Source organism: Blastomyces gilchristii (genome assembly GCF_000003855.2).
Source record: "Blastomyces gilchristii SLH14081 genomic scaffold supercont1.37, whole genome shotgun sequence".
NCBI classification, from domain to species: Eukaryota; Fungi; Ascomycota; class Eurotiomycetes; order Onygenales; family Ajellomycetaceae; genus Blastomyces; species Blastomyces gilchristii.
Window position 1 is genome coordinate 25,101 of NW_003101646.1, and position 22,764 is coordinate 47,864.

General features: G+C 50.0%; 11 protein-coding genes across 13 annotated transcripts; 6 read left to right on the plus strand and 5 right to left on the minus strand.

Annotated features, from left to right (window-relative positions):
* Positions 1-5: 5 nt before the first annotated feature.
* BDBG_09208 (1,4-alpha-glucan-branching enzyme) lies at positions 6-3,565 on the minus strand. The gene is made up of 8 exons (XM_002620340.2): positions 3,021-3,565; positions 2,746-2,870; positions 2,558-2,657; positions 2,357-2,469; positions 1,562-2,253; positions 1,153-1,488; positions 440-1,073; positions 6-364 (listed from the first exon to the last, which is right to left on the minus strand). The coding sequence occupies exons 1-8, from the start codon at positions 3,091-3,093 to the stop codon at positions 338-340; spliced, it is 2,100 nt and encodes a 699-aa protein (XP_002620386.1). The 5' UTR covers positions 3,094-3,565; the 3' UTR covers positions 6-337.
* Positions 3,566-4,556: 991 nt separating this feature from the next.
* On the plus strand, positions 4,557-4,739 carry BDBG_17971 (uncharacterized protein; the record flags this gene model as incomplete). Its single annotated transcript, XM_031725579.1, has 1 exon — positions 4,557-4,739. The coding sequence occupies one exon, from the start codon at positions 4,557-4,559 to the stop codon at positions 4,737-4,739; it is 183 nt and encodes a 60-aa protein (XP_031581275.1).
* Positions 4,740-4,990: 251 nt separating this feature from the next.
* On the plus strand, positions 4,991-5,467 carry BDBG_17972 (uncharacterized protein; the record flags this gene model as incomplete). Its single annotated transcript, XM_031725580.1, has 1 exon — positions 4,991-5,467. One exon carries the CDS (start codon positions 4,991-4,993, stop codon positions 5,465-5,467), a length of 477 nt encoding a protein of 158 aa, XP_031581276.1.
* BDBG_09210 (RTA1 domain-containing protein) lies at positions 5,356-7,933 on the minus strand. Its single transcript, XM_031723905.1, has 2 exons — positions 6,914-7,933; positions 5,356-6,817 (listed from the first exon to the last, which is right to left on the minus strand). Exons 1-2 carry the CDS (start codon positions 7,125-7,127, stop codon positions 6,114-6,116), a joined length of 918 nt encoding a protein of 305 aa, XP_031581277.1. The 5' UTR covers positions 7,128-7,933; the 3' UTR covers positions 5,356-6,113.
* Positions 7,934-8,484: 551 nt separating this feature from the next.
* On the minus strand, positions 8,485-11,173 carry BDBG_09211 (flavin-binding monooxygenase). The gene is made up of 2 exons (XM_002620343.2): positions 11,056-11,173; positions 8,485-10,995 (listed from the first exon to the last, which is right to left on the minus strand). Exon 2 carries the CDS (start codon positions 10,530-10,532, stop codon positions 9,000-9,002), a length of 1,533 nt encoding a protein of 510 aa, XP_002620389.1. The 5' UTR covers positions 10,533-10,995; positions 11,056-11,173; the 3' UTR covers positions 8,485-8,999.
* Positions 8,984-14,123, plus strand: BDBG_09212 (lipase/thioesterase). Its single transcript, XM_002620344.2, has 4 exons — positions 8,984-11,609; positions 11,668-11,813; positions 11,901-12,487; positions 12,581-14,123. The coding sequence occupies exons 1-4, from the start codon at positions 11,404-11,406 to the stop codon at positions 12,719-12,721; spliced, it is 1,080 nt and encodes a 359-aa protein (XP_002620390.1). The 5' UTR covers positions 8,984-11,403; the 3' UTR covers positions 12,722-14,123.
* On the minus strand, positions 12,742-14,479 carry BDBG_09213 (short-chain dehydrogenase/reductase 2). The gene is made up of 2 exons (XM_002620345.2): positions 13,588-14,479; positions 12,742-13,501 (listed from the first exon to the last, which is right to left on the minus strand). The coding sequence occupies exons 1-2, from the start codon at positions 13,913-13,915 to the stop codon at positions 12,834-12,836; spliced, it is 996 nt and encodes a 331-aa protein (XP_002620391.1). The 5' UTR covers positions 13,916-14,479; the 3' UTR covers positions 12,742-12,833.
* On the plus strand, positions 14,136-16,934 carry BDBG_09214 (cytochrome P450 oxidoreductase). Its single transcript, XM_002620346.2, has 4 exons — positions 14,136-14,973; positions 15,143-15,588; positions 15,677-16,061; positions 16,130-16,934. The coding sequence occupies exons 1-4, from the start codon at positions 14,770-14,772 to the stop codon at positions 16,742-16,744; spliced, it is 1,650 nt and encodes a 549-aa protein (XP_002620392.1). The 5' UTR covers positions 14,136-14,769; the 3' UTR covers positions 16,745-16,934.
* A 273-nt stretch (positions 16,935-17,207) lies between these two features.
* On the plus strand, positions 17,208-21,300 carry BDBG_09215 (YhhN domain-containing protein). Of its 3 annotated transcripts, none has more exons than XM_031723907.1 (2): positions 17,208-20,712; positions 20,782-21,300. In XM_031723907.1, the coding sequence occupies exon 1, from the start codon at positions 17,419-17,421 to the stop codon at positions 18,301-18,303; it is 885 nt and encodes a 294-aa protein (XP_031581279.1). In that variant the 5' UTR covers positions 17,208-17,418; the 3' UTR covers positions 18,304-20,712; positions 20,782-21,300. The 3 variants fall into 3 exon arrangements, with proteins under 3 accessions (XP_031581279.1, XP_031581280.1, XP_031581278.1); XM_031723908.1 differs by having other exon boundaries at positions 17,208-19,170; positions 19,277-21,300; XM_031723906.1 differs by having other exon boundaries at positions 17,208-21,300.
* On the minus strand, positions 18,817-21,885 carry BDBG_17973 (uncharacterized protein; the record flags this gene model as incomplete). The annotated part of the gene is made up of 5 exons (XM_002620349.2): positions 18,817-19,729; positions 19,840-19,962; positions 20,802-21,069; positions 21,153-21,245; positions 21,375-21,885. 5 exons carry the CDS (start codon positions 21,883-21,885, stop codon positions 18,817-18,819), a joined length of 1,908 nt encoding a protein of 635 aa, XP_002620395.2.
* Positions 21,886-22,142: 257 nt separating this feature from the next.
* Positions 22,143-22,756, plus strand: BDBG_09218 (uncharacterized protein; the record flags this gene model as incomplete). The annotated part of the gene is made up of 2 exons (XM_002620350.2): positions 22,143-22,507; positions 22,538-22,756. The coding sequence occupies exons 1-2, from the start codon at positions 22,277-22,279 to the stop codon at positions 22,754-22,756; spliced, it is 450 nt and encodes a 149-aa protein (XP_002620396.1). The 5' UTR covers positions 22,143-22,276.
* Between the last annotated feature and the right edge of the window lie 8 nt (positions 22,757-22,764).

Here is a 22,764-nt window from a genome sequence, read left to right on the forward strand (position 1 = left end):
GCTGTATAGGATTGTAATAGTACGCCATATTACAGTCTCATACACCCAGATGCTCGAATAGCCGCATACGCAGCGCACGAACAAATATTACATAGATTACCGTTAAATTACCCCCTAAAGCAGCGCTGGATCCACCACCAAAAGCCGGAAGAACTGAAACCAATATCGATTCTTGGTTGCATTTTAGATACACTCAAAGAGTTATATAAAAATGAACAATTCCCATTTAGTTACCAGATATACGGTCCAGGGATGAATTTGCCATTTCAATTAACTAACTACAAGTCGAACCAGTTCCTCTAACTTTATTACTTCATACGCACATAACTGCTCCATTCTAGGTATCCTCCTCGAGCGCGAGAACCTATAACCCATGTCAGCACATCAGAATATCCATAACACAGAATGAGAACCTTGGAATAAAAAGGCTTAAACCTACCAATGCCGTCCTCGTCGGCACATAAACCATCAAACTATCCTCCCTCCCATCCCACCCTTCCCCCCTAGTAAAAAACCTCGTCCCCGCCTCAACCCTTCCAAACCCCCCAAACTTCTCCGCATCCGTATCCAGCACAATCCTATACGTTCCCCCTTTCCTCCCCACCCCAACCTTATAGTCCGCCCAGCTCTTCGTCGCATGGAAATTAAACACCCACACGAGCCCCGCGCGCTCAAACACAATCACCTTATTCTCCTCATGCTTCTGGCTCACATATCCCTGCGTCGCGTGCAGCCAGCCATATTTCTCTTCAGCAACCTGCATCGCCCGGTCGAAGTCGTTCAGGAACTTGTAGCGCAGCAGCGGGTCCTCCGTGAGATTTAGCTGCCGGCGCGCGTACCAGTAGCTGTTATCGTTGCCGGCGCGGGGGAAATCGAGCCATTCCGGGTGTCCGAATTCGTTCCCCTCGAAGTTCAGGTATCCTTCGCCCCCGAGGCCGTGCGTTAGCAGCCGAATCATCTTGTGCAGGCTGAGCCCGCGCGCGATGACGGGGGTTAGTTCCGTTAGAATGGACATGTTGGTGTAGAGTTCTTTGTCGCAGAGCCACATCATGAGCGATTTGTCGCCGACGAGACTATACATATCAATCAGTTTATCAGGATTAGATTAATTTTGTGTGTGTTCTTGGGGGAATGTCAGGGGAAAGGACGTACGCTTGGTCATGGCTCTCGGCGTAAGCGATCGTCTTCTCACCATGGCGTCGATTGGTGAGGGTGAAGGCAATATGGCCCATGTTCCATTCCTCGTCCTGTTGCTCCTTGAGGAGCTTAATATACATATCCGGAATTGCCATGGCGAGACGATAATCAAAGCCTGCCCCGCCAAGGGTAAGTGGTAGACAGAGCGCTGGCATTCCAGAAACGTCCTCTGCGACTGTGATGCAGTTCGGGTAGATCTGGTGGAGCATTTCATTGGCGAGCATAAGGTAGGTGATGCCATCTTCATCGACGCTGGGGCCGAAATATTCGTGATAGCCACCGGAGAATCCGCTGCGAAATTGTTAGTACCACCACAAAGTACACAAAGTACACAATCTCAAAATGGAAAAAGATAAAAACTTACGTCCCAATTCCATGATGCGTATACATCATACTCGTAACCCCATCAAACCGAAATCCGTCAAAGCAATACTCCTCCATCCAGAACCGCAAATTACTCAACAAAAACCTCAACACCTCATGATTCCCATAATTAAACAACCGACTATCCCACAACTCATGATGCCCCTTGGGGCCCGCATGGAAATACAAACCATCCGTCCCGTCAAACATATTCAGCCCGTCCAACACATTCTTCGACGCATGGCTATGCACCACATCCAACAACACCACCAGTCCTAATCCATGCGCCGTGTCAATGAGCTCTTTCAGCTCCTCCGGCGTTCCGTAGCGGCTACTGGCGGCGAAGAAGTTGTTGACCTGATACCCGAAGCTGGCGTAGTATGCATGCTCCATGATGGCCATGAGTTGGATGGCATTGTACCCTAAACCGTGGATGCGCGGGAGCATGTTCTTTGTGAACTCTTTGTAGGTAGCCACGCGGGTCTCCGGGGAGGAGATGCCGACGTGGGCTTCGTAGATGCGGAGGCTGACGGGTTTAGGCGGGCGCGGGTGTTCGAAAGTATAACGGTCCTGCACTGGTGGGTTCCAGAATACGGCGTGGAATTCAGGGGAGAGGGAGAGGTTTTGCGTGACGCGCTTGATCCAGGTTGGGAAACGGTCGATTTGTTCGCCGGATGGAGTAGTCATGGTTATCTGTTCATATATTTCACGGTTTCGAGGATGTTATTTAGTATCTCTCTGTATAGAATTGCTTCGGGGATGGCGGGGAGAGAGGAGAATAGTCAGAGCAGCTCACCTTAACCTTGCTGCTATGTGGAATGGTCGGGACCCCATCCTTTGCGGGTACTGTAACCTCCCAAACCCCAAAGTCATTCCTTTTCATCGGTGTCGCCTTGCGATCCCAGTTGTCTGGAGCACGGTGTTCACCCCTCCATTAGCTCTCTAGCCAGCTAGAATACCAACCCCAATCTCCCACCAGCATGAAGTTCCCACTCACTGAAATCGCCAATGAGATGCGCATCCACGACATTGGGCGCCCATTCCCGGTAAACAATATCTCCATTTTCCTTGACATTGAAGCCGAATTTCTCGTAACCCTGCAATCAATATTCATAGAACCATCAGTACGATCTGAAGCGTTGAATCGTAGTGCGGGGTATTCCAGGGGCAGGTGAAGCAACACACCCGACTGAAGACTTCCAACCCGCCCTCCGTCTCATTGATAGTCCGTATCCACTGGTTCGTATGGCTGAATCTACTCCGTAGCGCATCCTTGAACGGCTCTAGCCATGGATCTAGCTTGATAACTCCTATATAATCATCGTTGCACCAATACACATCATGCGGCCTTTGGCATCAGCTTGGGAATCCTGAGCTAGGAAGAACCACTTTATCGCGATAGGACGTTTGCTTCAACAAGTACTGTACATAGGTCTGCAAACGTGGAAATCTTGACTGACCTGTACCATCTGGAGCCGTCTCACTGGCCACTGCGGCCGCAACGGCATTGTCAAGTCCTTGCTTGAGCGCCATTTGACGGGAGGTTTTGCTCTTGTCCTCAGCTGGGTAGCGAAAGTAGAGGAATGACTGTCGTCACTGTTACTTTTTAAGCTTTCGGCGGGTCCTACGGCTGTGAGCTACAAGCTGCAAAGTAATTATATGAATAGAAAGTCAATTGCAAATGGTTTATGGTTTATTTGGTAGTTACAATAGCAAAGTGAGAGTGAACGAGGAATTGGACTCATAATCGAGAATTTCGTGGGTTTCTGGCTGCCAACGATAAAATATCCAGGTTTATCGGCTTTCGCAAGGATGGCTGTTCCAGAGCGTCATAGCCCCGATCAATGGCCACTTGATTATCGGCTTGCTCGGCGGTGGCGACGAGTGTGGTATTTTTTTTTTCTTTTCTTTTACATTTTCCTATGTTATTTATTAGATGCAGCACGTAGGTGAATTAGATTCCACATAAATAACTCAATTTAATACCAACAGCGCTTTGCTTTTCTCCATGGCGATGTAATCACCACTGTATAAAAGTGACTTTGTAAAAATCAATATCATCGCCTCTTTTGTCTCTACGGAATATATTCTTAAACCAACATTTGTCCTGAAACCTGTAGTAGTTCAGTAGTTCATCAAGCTCCCTGTTCGCTACGAAGGAGCTAGCTCAGATTTATACCCAGCGGAGCACTGAGCCAAAAATGCCCTGATCTGACCTTCCGCCGCTCATTAATGAACGGCCGCCAAGGCCGTCAATCGGCGGAATATCTTGGCTTCCGCCAATCCCATTCCATTCCGCCCCAGAGGAGCAATCCAAGCCCTAGTTTTGACGAGTCAGCTTTGAACTTGAACTTTTACATGTTGGCAAGCAGAAGTTCTGGACACTCTCAACGACAAATAGCAGGACATGTCCAACCGGTCACCTTTCACAGCCTGTTCTTAGTTCGCCATTACTAGAAACACCCCCGGCAGATCGCCGCAAGAGACAATAGGCGATGCCCAGGCGCTCGCATCTTAAGTCGAGGACTGGGTGTAAGACATGTAAGAAGAGGAAAGTGAAGGCAAGTGCGTGAAGTTGAGCGGTTGCATCTCCCCAGCGAAATCATTTATGCTGAGAATCATGCAGTCCTACTCGTTAACGGAGAGAGCAATTGCTTTCTATCTTTGATTTTTGTTTCTATCTGCTCTCTCCTCACTTAGTGGCGTTCTCTTTCCCTCTTTTAGCCCGTCAGTTAATTCTCACGCGGCTAACAAGACGTGACATATCTAGTGCGATGAGCAACGCCCATCATGCCGCAACTGTCTCAAACGCGGCGCTGACTGCGATTTCCTAGCCGAGTCAGGCGTGTATCCCAACTATCTCACAGATAACACAGGCGTCTCTGCGCTGAACATGCTGGACCTGCAACTCATGCACCATTTCTCAACGTCCATATACGCCACTCTCTCCTACCATCCGCCCATACGGAACTTCTAGAAGGGCCCCCGTTGTCCAAATGGCATGCGGATGCGACTATGTGATGCGAACCGTCCTCGCGGTCTCGGCGTTGCATCTTGCGCATCACTCACGCGATCGCAAGGAGATATATACTTCTACCGCGCTAACGTATCATCGCATTGCCGCGAGGGAGGCAATGAATCTAATGACGAATATCAAAAAGGAGGACGCGAATAAATAATCTGTTTGTTTTCTCTGTCTTGACTATCTTTTTCGGTTCGTATTCTACTTTTATATGTACTGTACATGTACTTGTACATATATATCAAAATCAACAGCACCAGCTACTGACCCCCCCCCCACCACCCAGCCCTAGGCGGTCCAGAAGGTTCGTCCGGAGACACCTTCTTCTTCGAAGACAGCAGCTTCCCCGAGTGGCTCTTCCTCCTCCGCGGGACAAAATCTCTTCTAGAAGTACTAGGCCCAGAGCTGATGGAGGGCGCGCTGAGCCCAATGTTTGCGCAGGCGAAACGCTCCCGGCGATGGACGAAAGACATGCCCCATGGCGCCGACACGCCAATGAAGGTCCCACTGGACGAGCTGGCGGCGCTGGTCCGCACCACCGTCAGCGACGAGCAGGCGCGTGACATATACGCGCACGCCATCGACGAGCTGCTGAAGCTAGCGGAATCGTTCACCGATGCGTCGCAGCTGGTCGACATCACGCATGCGTTTACGTGGATCTATCTGGTCCTCGATGAGTTCCTGCCCCTCCTGAAGGTGCCGACCCAGGAGTCCGTGGCGACATTCTCGTACTTTTGTGTCTTTCTTAAGCGGCTGGAGATTCATTGGTGGATGCAGGGGTGGAGCGAACGGCTCATACGTAAAGCGTATAAAATTCTCGACGAGGAGCATAAGTTGTGGACTACTTGGCTGGCAGAGGAGATTGGCTGCGTGTTTGAAGGCTAATCAGGGGGGTTTTTGGATTGATGGATTTATTGGAGATCTTTCAGAGCGTACTGTGAGGGGGATACGGACGCTGGATATAGGTCACTGCTGAATTATGCATGCTGGTGCTACATCTTTGGGAAGACCGACGGTAATCAACATATTGTCCCGTATCAAAATATTTGACTACTCTCTAGGCCGAGGAACATCCCACGCTGCGTGAGTAGCTCACCGTGTACAGCAATAAAATAGAGATGAATGAACCCTCATCCCCTGATTTGACGCTTTGACGCGCCTGGCCTAGAAATACAGAAATGATCAGCCCCGAAGGAGGATAGATGGAGCTTGGAACGCGGTGAATGGGTGCAAACTCTGAGACATCGAACAGCCGCCTGGGTATGCATTACTCCGAATGCTCAATATACAATACAAAATGCTTAAGTTTAAATCTCTATATGATCTATGTACCTGTACATCCAAATGAATTGGAATTGGTGGTAAAAAGGGGGGAGAACTCGAATTCCTTCCAACCCCACCACTGGCTGGCCCCTGAAAAAGAGTATTTTGGTGCCAACCCTCAATGCCATGCCAGTTACTACGGGCTGGGCAGGCCAGGCCTCGCCAAAGATAATCGAAACACAAAAAATATACGTTTAAAACATGCGTTCTAAGTACGTGGACGTAATTCCTCGAGCATGCCATCCTGCGATTCGACCCGTTCCTCCGATTCCTCCGGCTTATCATGCCCCCATTTCGATTCCAGGTCATCGATATACCAAAAGAGAAATATGCTCATAACGCCCACCATAAGAACCATGTCAAAGATATACAAGAACACCTCGTGGGAGATGAGATAGCCGCCGTTGCCCTGCAGGTACTCAACGACGCGAAAGATACTCCGGACCAAGATGATGGTGCTGGAGGCATAGAGGGCGAAAACGTGCCGTTTCCACGGGATCACGCCGTGCGTCGCGGTGGGGGTCGGCGCGTTGGCGACCCGGAGGTGAAACAGGACGGTCGTGACCACGAAGAAGCCGAAGATGGAAATCTGCGTGAACAGGCCGGCCACGATGATCTTCTCCCCTAGCTCGAACAGCTTCAGACTCCTGCCGCCCTGGATGCCGCCGCCGGCGGCCTGTAGGCTGAAGGAGAACACGTCGCCCGTGACGAAGATCTTGGTGACCCATTGCACGGGGATGAGGGAGAGGTGTTCGGCGCGTAGGGTCCGGATTAGGCGACCGAGGATCATGTAGATGGAGGCTGCGAATAGAGCGGGCGCAACGAGGATGAGAATGGCCTGGATGATGAAGCCGCCGAGGGAGAACTTGTCATAATGGCCCCAGAGTCTTCCACAGTAGCCGATTGTTTCAACTTGAGGGAAATAAATTCATTATTACTACATATCTTCACAGGTAGGTTTTGTTTTTACCTCGTTTCAATGGCATTTTCTAAGAGGATAGGACTCACATAGACCGCCGACGGTAAAGGCTGTGAAGTAGAAAGCCCGCGCACGCAGCAATCGCCAGGTATGAGCGGCTGTTAAAAATCCGAAAACAACAACGCTGATGATGGCGGCGGGAAGCGATGGGATGTATCTATAGAGCTCGAAGTCGAAATGGGGACCCATGTGATCATATCTCCCACTACCTGCACCTGCACCGCCCTGCGCGGCGTCGGCCATGTTCCAGCTTCCTTTTCAGGTGGTGCCAGGCGCTCTTATAAAGTTTTAGCCCAGAGGGCTTGATATTGATAGGAAGATTTAAAAACGTAGGTTGTTTGATATTGAAACTTTGAGAGACGAAGCTGTGCGCTTTCTGTGCTCAAGTTTGGGGGTAGACCGCGGTGGTGGTGATTAAAATAGGATCATGGAAAGCTCAGCTGTTCTCCATATTGAGAGGCGAGCTTTTTCTTATTTAGACAGCATCAAGCAGTGAGGTTATTATTATTACGAACGAACGAACGAACGAACGTGCTTGGAGTCTTGGAAATCCATGGGCGGAATTTTTCGTCCACCCAGTTGGCAAACGTCTGGGCCGGGATGGTAGGGTAAGGGGGGGGGGGGGGCGGGGGTATTTAGGCCTCCTATGAAAAGCGAGTGCGAAAAAATCGCGAGGGGTCAGCAGCACCACCGCACCGCCAGCTGCCAGCCTGCCACTGGAACTTGGAAGCTGGAACAATAAAAATAAGAATAGTGGGCTCGGATAGACGAGACGATGGAGCGCGAGCCACTGGCCCACCGAGCCAGGCAACTTGAGGCAAGGCCCTTGCTATGAAATCATTAGTAGTATGTATGTATGAAGGTGTAGTAGGTATTCGGGGTGGAGCTATCCATAGCGAAGAATCAAATCATCCAATGAATGTTCTCTTCCGGATGTCTCGCTGGATCTCCTCCGAGTATTATAACTCCAGTGCAGTGCAAAGAGCGACTCGCTTGTCTTCAGGGCAATGTTTCAGCTGCCAATTCCTGGCTTGGATGGAACCTATATATATATATTGTACAGAGCAGAGGAGACAATACCTATTACCAGCAGCCGTATCTCACTCTCAGTGAGCTCTCTTCATGTTGCAGGTATAAGTTATATATAAGATAGACAAGGGGGTACCTGTCAGGAGCAGTGAGCGCTGTTGATGTTTCTCACAAAAATGTTGCTTGACATTCTGTGTGATAAGTTAGATATTAAACAGATCTTGTTGTCTGTTTGTGTATGATTTGCTGTAAATATTTAAATATAATAAGAAACGTGGCAGCGGCTCTTTTGGCCAATGAACAGCTGTCAAATAATTGTGTAAAATACACAATTTAGTTGGCTTCAAATCTGGGTTTATGAATAAATAAATATTTAACTAACTGTGATTCTGTTTATACTCACTGGTCAGGCAGTATTATATTATTCAATACTATCTGATATGTATGTGAAGCTCACATTTTCGGATATTCAATACTTCAAAAGCAGTCAAAAGAATTCATCTGCTTCCTGTGCTAGATATTTATCACTTTATTATCAACAAAGACAAATTCAACAAAGACAAATATGAAGGCGCTAACTAGATATTGCGAGAGATCTCTCCCCCTCCCCCTGAGAGCATTCTATGTATCAAGAAGATGAAGAGGAAGGGGGAGATTAGATGGCAAATTCAGGCTGCTCTATCTCTCATAAATAATTCACTATAATATCTTCTCATATTAATTAAACTTCCTCATCCGCAAAATGAAAAATGATATATCAGCAAACTCGCTTCGAAAAAGAAGATAGAGAGAAAATATCAGTATTTATTGTCACTACCTCCCTTGTATCAGGGAGAAGGTTGGGATGTGATTTTCATTAGATAACTAAAAGAATTCATCAAAAATATACACAGTACATTGACAGCCCATTCATCCCATATAAAACCATATTTAATGCCAGTAAGTTCATCATCTTCTTTCACTGCTCATTGCAGTTCTTAAAAAAAATAAAAAAAATAAAAAAAATAAAAAAAAAATTTAAATTAAAAATAAATAAATAAATAAAAATAAAAAATAAAAATAAAACAAATCTATAACCCAATCTAGCTACTTGCCTCTTCTTATCCCGGCTAATCTAAACCCCTCCCCCGCTTTCCCCTCAACAGTCTCCAAACCCTCCTCAATCCGCCCATACCTCGCGAACCAATAATCCCCCAAATAATCCCCCCGGGGCAACCACGGCCTCCGATTCGCCGCCTTGGGCATCAAATTCTCCGCACGCACCACATACGTCGACGACAGACTCAGCAGCCGGCGGCCCTCCAGCGTCGACGCCTCCTTCGCATCCAGCCGCGGCACGGCAGCCACCAACCCATGCTTCTCCATGTGTTTCAGGAGCCGCACGATGAAGTGCGCCGTGGCATCTGCGCCGAGGGTCCAGGAGGCGTGGGCGTAGCCGATCACGAAGGACGCGTTGGGGATGTCTTGCACCATCATGCCGTTCCAGATGTACTTATCTGGGATGTGGATGGGTTTTTGGCCGTCAACGGTTATGCGCGCGCCGCCGGCGATGAGGAGTTTGAGGCCTGTGGCTGTGACGATGATGTCGGCGTCGAGGTGTTCGCCGGAGTTCAGCTGGATGCCTGTCGGCGTGACTTGTTTGATGGTGTCGGTTTTCACGTCGGCGCGGCCGGTGTGGAGGCATTTGAAGAAATCGCCATCGGGGGAGACGCAGAGGCGCTGGTCCCAGGGGTTGTAGCTGGGGCGGAAGTGGGGGTCGTGCGGGATGTGTTTGGGGAGCTGGGCGGAGACGGAGAGTCTGAGGATGCGCCGGGCGAGCCAGGGCATGGATTGGCAGAAGGTGTAGAAGAGGCGGGTGGTGAGGATCCAGATGACGCGCTGGACCCTGTGGTACAAGGGGCGGGGTAGGAGGTAGGAGAGGAGACTGCCACAGTTGGGCAGGGAGAGGATATAGGTCGGGCTGCGCTGGAGCATGGTTGTGTGGGCGGCGCGTTGGGAGATGCTGGGGAGTAAGGTGATGGCAGTTGCGCCGCTGCCGATGATGACCACCTTTTTGCCTGTGTAGTCGAGGCTTTCGGGCCAGAATTGCGGGTGGATGGTTTGGCCCTCGAAACTGCTCATGCCGGGGATGTCAGCTTCGAGCGGTTCAGTGTAATTGTAGTAGCCGGTGCCGAAAACGACGAAGCGCGCAGTGTAGGTTTCCGTGGTCCCCTGGCAGTCGACCTGGAGAGTCCATCGATTGGCGGTGCTGGACCAGTCGGCAGCCAGCACCTTCTTGTGGAAGTGGATATGCTCATCGATGCCGAATTTCTGCACAGTTTCCCGCATGTAGGTCCTCAGCGCGGGGCCTTCAGCGATGGGGTTGTTCTGGTTCCAGGGATTCCACGCAAAGCCAAATGTGAAGAGATCCGAGTCAGAGCGGATGCCAGGATACCTGAACAGGTCCCAGGTGCCGCCAATGGCATTCCGGGCCTCGAGGATGGCATATTTGTAGCCTGGCAGCTCGCTCTGGAGGCGGTAGGCCGTGTTGATGCCCGAGATGCCAGCGCCGATGATGAGGACGTCAAAGGTCGACGAAGCAGCGCCAGCATCGGAGACATTTGAGACAAGGCCATTCATTCTGATTGGCGCTGCCCCGACAGGCGAGTCAAAAAGGAGTTTAGATTGTTCCTTTTAGTAGTAGTAACTATTTAGTTGCTGCTGAACAGCGTTATGTTGTATGTTCCAGGCCATCACAAAAAGGCTTTTTCAAGAAGAATATCCCGTTTGGAAATGTTCAGGACATCCAAGATATTTTATGTAGGTATGGATGTATTTTTATCAACTCCCTCAACAATGTCTCTCTCCCCCTCGGCCCTCCCTCGGCCCTCCCTCGGACCTGGCTGGCGTCAGACACACTCAGGGAATGTGAGCCATCCGTTATTGTTATATTATTAAATATGTTATGGGTCAAATATCGGGGGAACGGCGCCCGCTAACAGCCGCCGAGGAACTCAACAGGGAGCGGATCATTCGTTAATCGTACACTCATCAATATCAATGGGCGATAAATGTGGGGGGGGAAGAAGAGAATCGGACTAGGCTGCTGGCATTTAGTTAACTACCCTTGTGCAGATTCGGCCGGAGTAACTAAAATATTTGCTTTTTTTCTCTTATTTATTTCTGTTTTAACTAGCCTGGCTGCTGGCGTCGGCCCATGTGAAATATTGCTGTTTTAGTGGAACTATGGCGGGCAATGAGGGACTGCGGCGGAGATCAGACCAGACCAGACCAGACCATGAGGGCGCATCGAGGAGATAGATGAGAGAAAAGTTGAGACGAAGAGGAATTGACTGTTGATTTGTCCTTGCGCGGTCTGTCTTGTTTGTTATTTTCTGAAGAGGCATTGGTAAACAATTTCGGAGGTATCAATGATATATGTTAACTAGTTATAATAGTTATATATCACAACAGCAACACACGAACAGCGACTACTATAGAGACAGCAAAAATGACAGCAGCGACAACGATCAAAAAGCTGACTCTGGCGCAAAAGATGGACATGATTCCCGGACTGTGCTCCATCGTTCTAGCTGCTCTCTACGCGCTGCTCACCGGTCTCTCACGCAGCGAGAAGCAGCCAAAGACGCTGACATTGCACGTTGGATATGCCATCCTTCGAAAGGCCACAGCCAGACTGTCGCCGCTGCAGCTGCAGTGAGTACTGATAAAGAAGATCGTTCGGATAACAAGAGGCTGACAGGGAAGTTTACAGACTTGTTATGCCGCCTACCAACAAAATCTACGAGCGATATGCCAAAAAGGCCAACAAACCAGTGCAGTCCGTCGAGCTGCCCCATGGCGTCCATGGCCACTGGATCGGAGACAAGAACGCAGAGAACGTGTTGATCTGGTACCACGGTGCGTGAACAAGGACGCGATTTATCCTCACATCCCATGGTATCACGAAACAAAACTCACTCACACCACTATTTCTCCTCCCAATAGGCGGCGGCTTCGCCCTCCCAGCCAACATGGGCTACTTCCGCTTCTTCTCCCGCACCATCGCAGACATGCACAGGGCTGGGAAAGCCCTCGCCGTCTTCTGCCCGACCTACACCCTGACCCCACACGCCGTCTACCCAACCCAGCTCCGCCAGGCCGTCGAGTGCCTCCGCTACATCCTCGACACGACCGGCCGTAAGCCCGCAAATGTGTTTTTGGGCGGCGATTCCGCTGGCGGCAACCTCGCTGGCGCCGTCCTGTCGCACGTAGCTCACCCGCACAGCCAGATTGACGCGGTGTCGCTGAGCGGTAATTTGGGAGGTGCCGTGCTCGTGTCCCCCTGGACGTCTCTGGATACAGAGTCCCCGCCCGAGATCATTATTGATCCGCAAGGTGATCTGATCACGCATGCGGTGGGCGGGCCGTGGGGCGGCACGTACATTGGGACGACGAAACGGGATTACTATACGGATCTCTCGATGGCGCCGGCCGAGTGGTATAACGACTACAAGGTCAATTCGGTGTTGATTCTTGGTGGGGAGCATGAGATTCTACTACCTGCCATTGAGGATTTGGCAGCGAAGTTTAAGGTACGTGAAAAAAAAAAAAAAAAAAAAAAAAAAAAAAAAAAAAAGTCCACAAAAGGGACATTCAAAAAGTTGCTGAGTCTAAAAAACCTGTAGGATGGATTTTCGAACGTCGAGTTTTTCGTCGGCAAGCGGGAGTGCCATGTAGCCTTAATATTCAACCTTTATCTGGGAGACAAGACAGAGACGGAGACGGGGAAGCGGATGAAGATGTGGCTACGGGAGCTTCTGAAGTAATCATCAGTTCACAGTTTTTATGTGAATTTTATTTTATTTTCTTTGTGTCTTTACTTCTTTATTCTATATACATATATACAAGGCATATTCATACTAGTAAAACACTCCCCTCTCATTGCAGCGTTACGTCGATGTCTCTTAGAGCCTTCAATTGCATCGAGCCAATCCCCCTCGCTCGCTCCTGCAACCACATAGGGAACGCTCTCAGCAATCTGAGCCCGGACCGCCGCGTTGGAAGCACAACCTGCCCGCTGCGCTGCGACAGAATTTGCTTCACAACCGCATTGGAGACCACATCAACCGTCATCGTCGGCATGTTAAACACAGTCCCCGGCTTGGTCAGCTGCTGGATCATCGGCGTCGCCACCCACAGCGGGTGGATAATACTCGTCCGCACTTTTTTCGCCTTATACCACATCCTCAACTCCTGCGTCAACGACTCGTGGAACGCAAGCGCACTCGCCTTGGACCCGGCGTAGTCGGCCATCTCGCCCAGCGCGACGAACGACGCCATGCTCGCGATCGTGATGACGTGCCCGTGGTTCTCGCGGATCATGGCGGGCAGGAACTCGCGCACCATCCAGAAGTGCGAGATGGTGTTGACCTGGAAGGTGCGCTGGATGCGCTCCTCGGGCTCGTCGAGGATGGTGCCTTCGTAGCCGACGCCGGCGTTGTTGATGAGCACGGTTGGGTCGCCGTGCGCGGCGCGGATGGCGTCGCCGACGGCTTTGATGCTGGCGGTCGAGGTGACGTCGGCTGCGTAGAAGAAGACGTTGGGCGCTGTTTTTAATAATCAGCAAACTATGTTCATATATATCATTTGGATTTAGGGGACGGAGAACGGGGAACGGGGAACGGGAACAGACGCAGCTTAAAGTCCGGCTCATTCAAGTCCAAAATGACAACTCTGACCCCCCTCTGCGCCAGGTCGAGCATAATCTGCTTGCCAATGCCGCTGCACCCGCCCGTCACTAGCACCAGTTCGCGCTTGTTGTCCCATGGCCGCTGGCTCTGCCAATTGTTCAAGGCCTGACTGGAGAGGGTGCGGTTGATGGTGCGGAGGAAGCCGAGCGCGAGGGCGGCGATGAGGGCCTTTTTGAGGAGTGGGGAGGAGTTGAGATAGAAGAGGAGCGGGTCGAGGGTTGTCCCGATATAGGGGCGGAGGAGGTCCAGGGGTTGTTGGAGGGCGGTCATTTTTTTTTGTATTGACTTATTGACTTTGTGTTATTCTTTATTCTTTATACTTTCTTTTTCTTGATAGATGGTTTCTGTGCCTGGTGGTTTGGCTCCGATGCTCAGTTCCTCAAGCTGTATATATATATACATATATATATATATATATATTATATCATGTAGTCTGTCGTAGCTTTATGAGATGTTTTATATCCATGTTACATCTTGTGTTCACCTGCCTATCCCTCCCATGTGTATATGTTTTTTTTATTTATTTATAGGTTTTATATTATATTGTCCGCTCTTCCGCTGTCATCGCCCTGGGCCTCGGAGCTTTTTATCTGGTTATTGAAGTCCGCTGTGGCTCTGTGGTGGGGTAAACTTGCAAAGGAATAGAGGGGAATTAATAGCAGCCTTTGCCCCGGCCTCACCACCGGCGCCGACTAACTAGTTAACCCTCATTGAGTCCTTGGGGTTGTATTTGTGTCTTGGTTAACTTATTCAAGCATCTGCGGGCCATTAAATATGTTAATGTTACCCCTGCCGCCGCCAGCAACCTCGGCTACGACATGTGAGAGACTGAGGAATTAAAAAAAAAATAAAAAAATAAAAAAATAAAAATAAAAAAAATGAGATAATACAATGGCAAATAATGATGACGAAAAGAAGGATAAAATACATAATTATTGAAGACGATGTGCGGAGGCTGCTGCTGTCATGCGTCATGTCTCGACCAGGCAGCGGTTAACCAGCAAACCATGGATATCAGGGGAGATAAATATAGTCATATAGAGATGGGAGAAAGCCAACATGTTATTTCCAGACATTGACTCTGTCTGTTTCTTGCATTGTATTACTTACTATTCAATGCAGCCATGTCCCTCCCCATCGTTGGCGGGATCAGTGTCCTGGAGAGCTACGTTCTCCAGCGAACTGTGTTCCCCGAATCGGCCTTCTACGGCCTCTGCCTACGTGTACTAGCGCTGAATATCGCGTTGAAGCTGCTATATCATGTCGTGATATGGCCGAGATTTCTGAGTCCGTTGAGGCATCTGCCAGTGGTGAAGGTGTGTGTGTGTGTATGTGTTAAATACCATCCATATGCTGATGCTGTTCTTCTGCCGCCCCTATTCGAAAACTCAGGGGAAATATTTACACAATACAGCCATATATGGTTTCAATGATGGGCCCCTTAAAAATAAATAAATAAATAAATCAAATAAAAAATATGTATTAACAGCATTACAGGGCAGACTCAACATGGCCAAACTCGTCTTCGACGAACCCTGCGGCAAATTACCCTTGAAATGGATGAAAACCATCCCCAACAACGGCTTGCTCTACTTCCGCAACAGTATCGGCCACAACTGCCTGCTGCTCACCAACCACGCCGCCCTGCTCGACGTCATGAGCACAAACACCTACGATTTCGAGAAGCCCGGCAAAGTGCGCGCGTTCCTTGCGCGCATCATCGGCCACGGCTTGATCTTGTCTGAGGGCGCCATTCATAAGAAGCATCGCAAGGCCATCAACCCTGCTTTTAACATTAAGAATATCCGTGCCCTGTATACGCTTATGTGGGAGAAGACGGGCTTGTTGCTGAAGGAGCTGGAGAAGGATCTCAAGGAGCATCCGTGGGAAGGGGTAGGTGGTGCGCAGGGCATGGGAAAGGTTGAGATGGGCGAGTGGGCGAGGTGAGTGTTAGAGCAGACTCAAAAGAACTTACATGGTTCCTTTATAATTTCTGTATTTTTAAAAAAAGTTTCTGACCTACTTTTCTAGGCGGCTCACACTTGATATAATCGGCCCTGCTGCCATGGGCCGCGATTTCCGCTCGATGCAGTCATCCGAGCACGCCGTGGTAGATGCCTTCTTGTCCATCCTGGAACCTACTAAGGAGAAGATAGCTTTCCTGAACGTCAATTTCCTCTTCCCGCAATGGTTCACCCAAAGACTGCCCTGGAGCATTAATGAGGTCATTACCGAAAAAACGGATTTCCTGCGCAGCCTCTGTCTGGATGTTGTTCAGGAGAAGAAGGCGGCTCTTATCTCCAGCAAGGCCACCGCTAAGGAACTTGAGACTGATATCCTGGGCACAATGATGGTCGGAGGAGACTTTTCGGATGATGAGCTTGTTGAGCAGATGCTCACTTTCCTTGCAGCAGGGGTAAATCCCACCCCTTTCCTCCCTCCCCCCTATCCAACCCACATCTCTAACACGCGCATGAAAATCAGCACGAAACAACCGCCAGCGCCCTCACCTGGGCCTGCTACCTCCTCACAAAGCACCCAGACATCCAAACCCGCCTGCGCGCCGAAATCCGCGCCCGCATCCCCAGCGGCAACAGCCCCATCACCTACGCAGACCTCGAATCCCTCCCCCTCCTCAACGGCGTCTGCCAGGAAGTCCTCCGCCTCTACCCCACCGTGCCCATGACCGTGCGCGAATCCATCCGCGACACCAGCATCGCCGGCAACCATGTGCCCAAGGGCACGCGCATCCTCATCTGCCCCTACGCCATCAACCGCAGCCCGACCTTCTGGGGCGAGACGGGCGAGCAGTTCCTCCCGCAGCGCTGGATTGATGTCAAGCCCGATGGGACGGAGAGCGTCAACCACCATGGCGGGGCGGCGACGAATTTCGCGCAGATCACGTTCCTACATGGGCAGCGGAGTTGTATTGGGAAGGATTTTGCGCGGGCGGAGCTGCGGTGTGCGCTTGCTGGGGTGGTGGGGAGGTTTCGGTTTGAGATGCAGGATCCCAAGCAGCGGATTCGGATTGCAGGGGCGGTGACGACGAAGCCGGTTGAGGGGATGCATTTGAAGATGGAGAGGGTGGAAGGGTGGTGAGGTTTTGTGATATATTTTTGATTGATACCCATGAAGTTTTGATTGAGGAGGCGGGGGGGGGGTATGTATTATGAAATTTATGCTTCCTGAATGACTGTATGTTTTTGAATTAAAATGTTTGCGATAAGAATGATATTTGTATATAACATTACTTCTGTGTAGTTAGTCACAGCAATTACATACTAATGAGATGTACATTTGAATTGTCCTTTTCTTCTAACCCTATTGAGTAGTTAACTACTTATTCTGCTTCTAGGGCAATGTAGATGATATCTTTCCAATTAGGCCCAAATGAAGATACGTCCAGCTAAGAGGAGTTGATCGGCGTCAAAAAAAAAAAAAGAAAAGAAAAGAAAAGAAAAAAGAAAAAGAAAAAGAAACGATGCAAGGCTAGAGAGTAACTTACTGTGGCGTGATGTTCTACATATTTATCCCGCCCTACCCTACCCTACCCCCGTCCTATCAAGTTACCAACCATTGGGATAGTTATTTCTCCGTGCAAAAATGGATGCCGCAGCCGAGGTGAGATAGCTTTAATAACCTTCTCGCAGCTTGAAATTGAGTAAAAAATATAAAATAACTACATCCATGCAACTTCCAAAATCCAATAGTTTAGTTAAATACTCACGCCCAATAATAAATAAATAACTAGTTGATAAATAACATCTAAAACAATGCTCTCCCTCTCCACCCTTCTCCTGCCCTTCCTCTCCAACCTCTCCCTCCCCCCACCCCAGACCATCGGCCTCGTCAACGTCTCCCTCCCCCTTCTCGTCCTCTCGGAGCGCTACTCCTTCTACCCAGGCAGCTACATCTTCAAACTCCTCTCCTCCGCCGCCTTCCTCGGCGGACCTCTCTACTACCTAGCACCCTCTTCTTCGCCCTGGCAATGGCAACAATTGAACCCGTACCACCTCCGCATCGCTGCGGGTCTCGTCTTCTCCGCCATCGGTGACTTCTGCCTCATCCCCACCCGCACGGAGTACTATGATAAGCACATCGGGCCCCTGGTCGCGTACAAAAAGAAGGACGAGGCGGAGGAAGAAAAGGATGCCGACGAGCCAAAGAAACTCTCCACCTCCTTTCAAGCCGGCGTCGGCTCCTTCGCCGCCGCCCACGTCGCCTACATCCTCGCCTTTTTGAAAAACAGCACCGCCATCTCCTGGCCAATCTTCACCGGCACCTTCGCCGTCTCCATGGTACTCTCCAAGTGCCTCGGCGTCATCTACCCGCCCAAAAAGAACAAGAACAACAATGCAGATCTCCTGAGCGGCAACCTGCTCAACCTCTCCATCTCGGACGACATGCGCCCGCTCGTCTTTGGCTATTCGGCTATCATCAGTGGGATGTTGGCTGTTGCCGCATCGACGGCTGCTGCGGTTAGCGCTGCGCCGCCGCACCAGCGCCTGCTGGGCGCCGCGATGTTTGTTGCGTCTGACATCTTTGTGGCGAAGGATTCGTTTGGGAGGCGCAAGGCGGGGAATCCGGGGTGGTTGAAGCCGGCTGTTGGGTTTGGGTTGTATTTCTGGGCGCAGATGTTGATTGTCGGGACTCTATGAGGGGGCAAGGGGTAGGTTTTTTCATTTCCATGGGTGAGAGGGGGTGGGAAAGGGGGAATGATGACATATGATGAATGAGAAGATGACGGTGAAGATTAATTAGGAGGGAGATGAGGCGGGTCCCTTGTCTAGATAATTGCCGTCTTACGCTGTATACGCACGCGGTCTACCTGTTTCTCTGTACTCGATACCTGTACAGTCTATGCACATACATAACTCAAGAGATATAAGTGGATAAAATTCATAATGGGTCCTCAAGCGCGTAATTAGCAGGTTTTTCGAACATGCACATCCCAAGTTTTCCTACCATGGAGGAAATGACCAAAGCAATCTCCAAGCGCCAAAACCTATGAGCAATCATACTCCATGCAACTCGGACATAGACTGTAACATGATACAAAGAACCTAGAAGCCAATCGGTTTCCAAGTGAAGAACCCCCAATCCCCAAGACTCCAAACATCAAAAGACCAACCAAACAGAACAGAACCCCTCTAAACCGCCTAAACCGCTCGTCAGAAATCCCCTCCCCCAAAGTCTCCCCCTCCTCCGAAGTCTCCCCCTCCGAAATCTCCCCCTCCAGAATCATCCGCCGCCACCCCATCCGCGTACCCTTCTTGATAATCATGATGATCACCAATCGCATTCGCCAACATCGCACCTCCCAACAAGCCGCCCCCAAGGCCCAGCGCTGCAGCTCCGCCAGGTCCTATGCCTCCCATCCCCCTACGCTGTCTTGGTCGCTGGCCGTACATATATGGTTGCTGCGGGCCGTACAAGCCAGCACCTCCGGCTGGGTATCCGCTATATCCATATGGTGCAGAGTAGGGGCGCTGGTATTGCTGCTGCTGCTGCTGCTGCTGTTGTTGGTAAGGTTGCTGGTGATGATCTGGGGAAGCAAACCCACTGCCGGTACCGCTGCTGGTGCCATGGTGGACTTTGGAGGAGGCTTTGCTGATTAGTTTCCCGAGAAAGCCACTGCCGCTCCTGGACCTGGATTTTTTTGTTTCATGTGACGGTGGTGATAGTGTCTGTGATTGTGGTTGGGGACTGCCTGCATACGTCTGCTGGCCTTGGTCCCGCCCCTGCCATGCTCGCTCATCCTCTTCCGCCTGCAATTTCGTAGCTAACTTCGCATCTTCAGCTATCATCTTGTCATCTATACTTGTATGAGTCTCCGGTCCCGAAGAATTCCGCTGCCGCGCGGGATTATACGGGTTATTAGATCCCAGTTCTAGTGGTGTGGAGGCGGAGGGGGAGGCGGTAGCCGTCTTTTTCACAACGTCCGTTGCAGCTTCTGCGACTGCGGTAGCGGAGGTAGGGTCAATGGGCGTTGCTGTGGCTGCTTCGTCATATGAGGGTGGAAGTGTATCAGGGAGTGGAGGCGGTTCCCACTGTGAGACTCCCGTTTCTAGGTTGATGTAGAACCTGTGATTTTCGCAGTTTGGTGTTAGAGGAACTATTTTGCTTCTGCGGGAAGGAGGCGGGGTTTCTTTTCCGTTGTGCCCTGTAGAATTGCAATGAGAGATAAGACGTACCATTCCTTATACCGGTCGTCGAACTGCGTTTTCCAGCCGTCTGGAACGGGGGGAGGTGGAGGGGTGGATGGGGAGGCAAATGACATGCTAAGTGATCGATGCTCCAAGAGATCGGATGGATAGCTTTATGATGCGATGTGATGTCTGTTTGACAGCACGGGAAAATGTTCAATGATTCAACGCGGGCATCTCACGTATTCTGTCGTTCTTAGATCCTTCGGAAATGTCTGTATGTTCGTTCCTATTTAATGGCCGATAGATGATCTGATCGTGAGTTCTCAGGCAAATATGTAATGTAATGGAAATGAATTAGGGCTTGGGATCCAAATGCAGCAATCGGCAGGCGGGAACGGCGATGACGTAATGTTGTCTTCCTCGTTCACGGCTCAGCCATAAATCGTGCCTATTAACATTATTGACCATCGACTAGGAAGGACATCTGTTATTTAGAAAAGAAATAATAGCTAGCCAGGAATAGACGAACCAAAGCTTCTTTACAGCCAAGATAGCTATCTAGGTATGGTATGTTGCGGAAGTTTTCAATTTTCCCCCTTCTAGATTAGTTAGGGCGAGACTGGATTCCTCTCCATCATCCACAGCTCCCTGACCATCCTCATTTCCCCCACCAGTCACTCACCTCAAGGCAACATGTTTATTTCTGTCAAGTTTTCACAATGAAGTGGCTGCCCCTGCTTTAGCCAGCAGCAATGGACTCTCATATACTCAAATCAAAAAAGAGGTGGCAGGATGAAAAGATGTCAGACACACAAGAACTACTGAGACCACAAAAGGAGAAATTTCAACAGGCCAGCATATTCAAAATTGTCCAGCTCTGTACAGAAGGTCTTGATTAGAGCAGCATTATTTAAGCCAGTATGTCGGGCTTATAACACATCTATCCCCAATTTTCTAGGTTTGTTCACCAGTTCCATTGTACGCAAGGTTCTTATACATCATCTCACCTCCTCCGCGCCGCCGATCCGCCCTCTCTCCCGCTCGCAGCCGCTTTCACTGTCGAGTCTAGCGCAGCCATGGGTCCCTGACTCGTCCCGGCCATCCAACCAGCAAGGTCAAACCCGCCCGCTCCGGCTCCAGCTCCGGCTCCAGGCCCCGCTCCGCGGATAGCATTGGCGCCAGCCCCCGCCCCTGCCTTTGCGTTTATATCACCAATCGCGGCTGTTCGCCCTTTGCGGGAATGTCTCTCGAACTCCGCCCGTGTCTCTGGGTCCACTTTATTTTTAAGGTTAATTAGTTGACTGTGCATTACTCGTGGGGTGGAAAGGGCTTCGAATAACAGAAGAAGGCAGACGTACTCATATCCATAAGATAAGGCATTCCAACCGTCACAGCAAGAGCAAATACCACGAGTAGAATCATCGGGTTCTTGAACAGGCTCAACGGCGAAACTGTGTAAAAATACAATTAGTAATCTTGATCGCAATGCTTCGGGCGACTTAGACTTTTTTTTTTTTTTTTTTTTTTTTTTTTTTTTTCTGAAAGAAGACGATGAAACAAAGGAATATAATGAAACTTACATCCAGCCCTTTCCTCATAAAATTCCCTCGTCCCCATCACCCTCGCCTCAACGACTGCAACCTCCCCAACCTGAACCATGCCCTTTTCCACCCCGCGATTCTCCCATGCGTTCCCCCTGTACGTCTCCCACACACCCACTACGCTACCATCCGCATCGACATCAACCCGGTACGGCGCAAAGATATAATCCCGCGAGTGGATGTCAAGGAGGAATGATTGCGAGCCCTGCACCTGTCCCGAGGGGATGTTGAATACGAAGTTTGATTTACGCGATAGTGGTGCTTTGAGGCGTAGGCCCGCTGGTGTAGAAGTTCCGGAGGCCGATGAAGACGAAGGGGAGGAGGGATAGGAGCGAAGGGTAGTAAGGGTCGCGTGAGTAGAGGCCGGGAGGGAATTGGGGTTCGGTAATAGGTTCGAGGGCGGGATTGTGATGGTGAGAATGGAGGCGGTGGCGTAGGTTAGGAGGGAGAGGAGGAGAAGAAAGAAATGTGACGATCGCGGAGGATGCATGATTGCTAGGCAAGGTGGGCAGCACAAGGGAGGCAGAAGCAAGGCGAAGTGGCTGGCTGGCTCTTGGTTCCCAGCTTTGTCTGTTGAGGTAACGAAATTTACATACTCCGTACATTAGTTGATATATGATATATTGGCGGTCCAGAGTTGGTGATGTTTGCATTGTTTGTCTTGCTACTTCTAGTCACGTGCATCCAGTCCAACTTCATAGATTGCCGTTGACCAGTTTCAAATACGCACACAGGATAACATTCCTCCATGATTGATATTAACATGGGATGAGTGTTGCGGGCTTTTTACTAGAATGCCAGTGCACCGATCATGGCGTTTTACCCCTTCTTTTCCTGAATAACTGAAAAGCCCGCTTTTCTCCTCCGCAAGTCCATTCACCATGCCAGTAATTCGACGTCTACTTCGCGAGGAAATTACTTACTCTTCTGCAAATGAGAAAGAAGTTAATATACTTCACCGCCTAAGCTATCCCAGCCAGGAATCACAATTCTTCGCGCTTCTTCATAGGAGGTGCAACTGGGTTAGAGCAATTATTGCCCATCACTTGAACCTTGAATCGCCTGATGAATGCGATGTTGATGTAGAGAACTGGCTCCATGGAAGCTACAATGTGTGTATTCCAGTTACTATTGCCAATTAGAAAGGAAAGAAACGGCCTGGAGACCGTGTCATGCTTCGGCTTCCTCTTCCATATCATGTTGGTGAGGCTTTTCGGCTAGGAAATGCGGATGAGAGAGTCCGATGTGAGGCGGGCACTTATGCTTGGCTGGAAGACAACTGTCCCGATATACCAATCCCGCGGCTGTATGACTTTGTGCAATGTCTACAGGCGAAACTGTATGGAAATGTGCAGCCCTAACTAATTGG

Bases quoted from the DNA above. Each gene is read 5' to 3' on its own strand.
- BDBG_09208 (XM_002620340.2), bottom strand. From the start codon at position 3,093: ATGGCGCTCAAGCAAGGACTTGACAATGCCGTTGCGGCCGCAGTGGCC. The intron at 2,658-2,745 runs GTGTGTTGCTTC...TATTGATTGCAG, and splicing joins GGTTGGAAGTCTTCAGTCGG to GGTTACGAGAAATTCGGCTT. The intron at 1,074-1,152 runs GTACGTCCTTTC...TGATATGTATAG, and splicing joins GCCGAGAGCCATGACCAAGC to TCTCGTCGGCGACAAATCGC.
- BDBG_09210 (XM_031723905.1), bottom strand. From the start codon at position 7,127: ATGGCCGACGCCGCGCAGGGCGGTGCAGGTGCAGGTAGTGGGAGATAT. The intron at 6,818-6,913 runs GTGAGTCCTATC...ATTTCCCTCAAG, and splicing joins CTTTACCGTCGGCGGTCTAT to TTGAAACAATCGGCTACTGT.
- BDBG_09211 (XM_002620343.2), bottom strand. From the start codon at position 10,532: ATGAATGGCCTTGTCTCAAATGTCTCCGATGCTGGCGCTGCTTCGTCG.
- BDBG_09212 (XM_002620344.2), top strand. From the start codon at position 11,404: ATGACAGCAGCGACAACGATCAAAAAGCTGACTCTGGCGCAAAAGATG. The intron at 11,610-11,667 runs GTGAGTACTGAT...GGAAGTTTACAG, and splicing joins CTGTCGCCGCTGCAGCTGCA to ACTTGTTATGCCGCCTACCA. The intron at 11,814-11,900 runs GTGCGTGAACAA...TCCTCCCAATAG, and splicing joins CGTGTTGATCTGGTACCACG to GCGGCGGCTTCGCCCTCCCA.
- BDBG_09213 (XM_002620345.2), bottom strand. From the start codon at position 13,915: ATGACCGCCCTCCAACAACCCCTGGACCTCCTCCGCCCCTATATCGGG. The intron at 13,502-13,587 runs GTCTGTTCCCGT...TATTAAAAACAG, and splicing joins TGAGCCGGACTTTAAGCTGC to CGCCCAACGTCTTCTTCTAC.
- BDBG_09214 (XM_002620346.2), top strand. From the start codon at position 14,770: ATGTCCCTCCCCATCGTTGGCGGGATCAGTGTCCTGGAGAGCTACGTT. The intron at 14,974-15,142 runs GTATGTGTTAAA...ACAGCATTACAG, and splicing joins TGGTGAAGGTGTGTGTGTGT to GGCAGACTCAACATGGCCAA. The intron at 16,062-16,129 runs GTAAATCCCACC...CATGAAAATCAG, and splicing joins TCACTTTCCTTGCAGCAGGG to CACGAAACAACCGCCAGCGC.
- BDBG_09215 (XM_031723906.1), top strand. From the start codon at position 17,419: ATGCTCTCCCTCTCCACCCTTCTCCTGCCCTTCCTCTCCAACCTCTCC.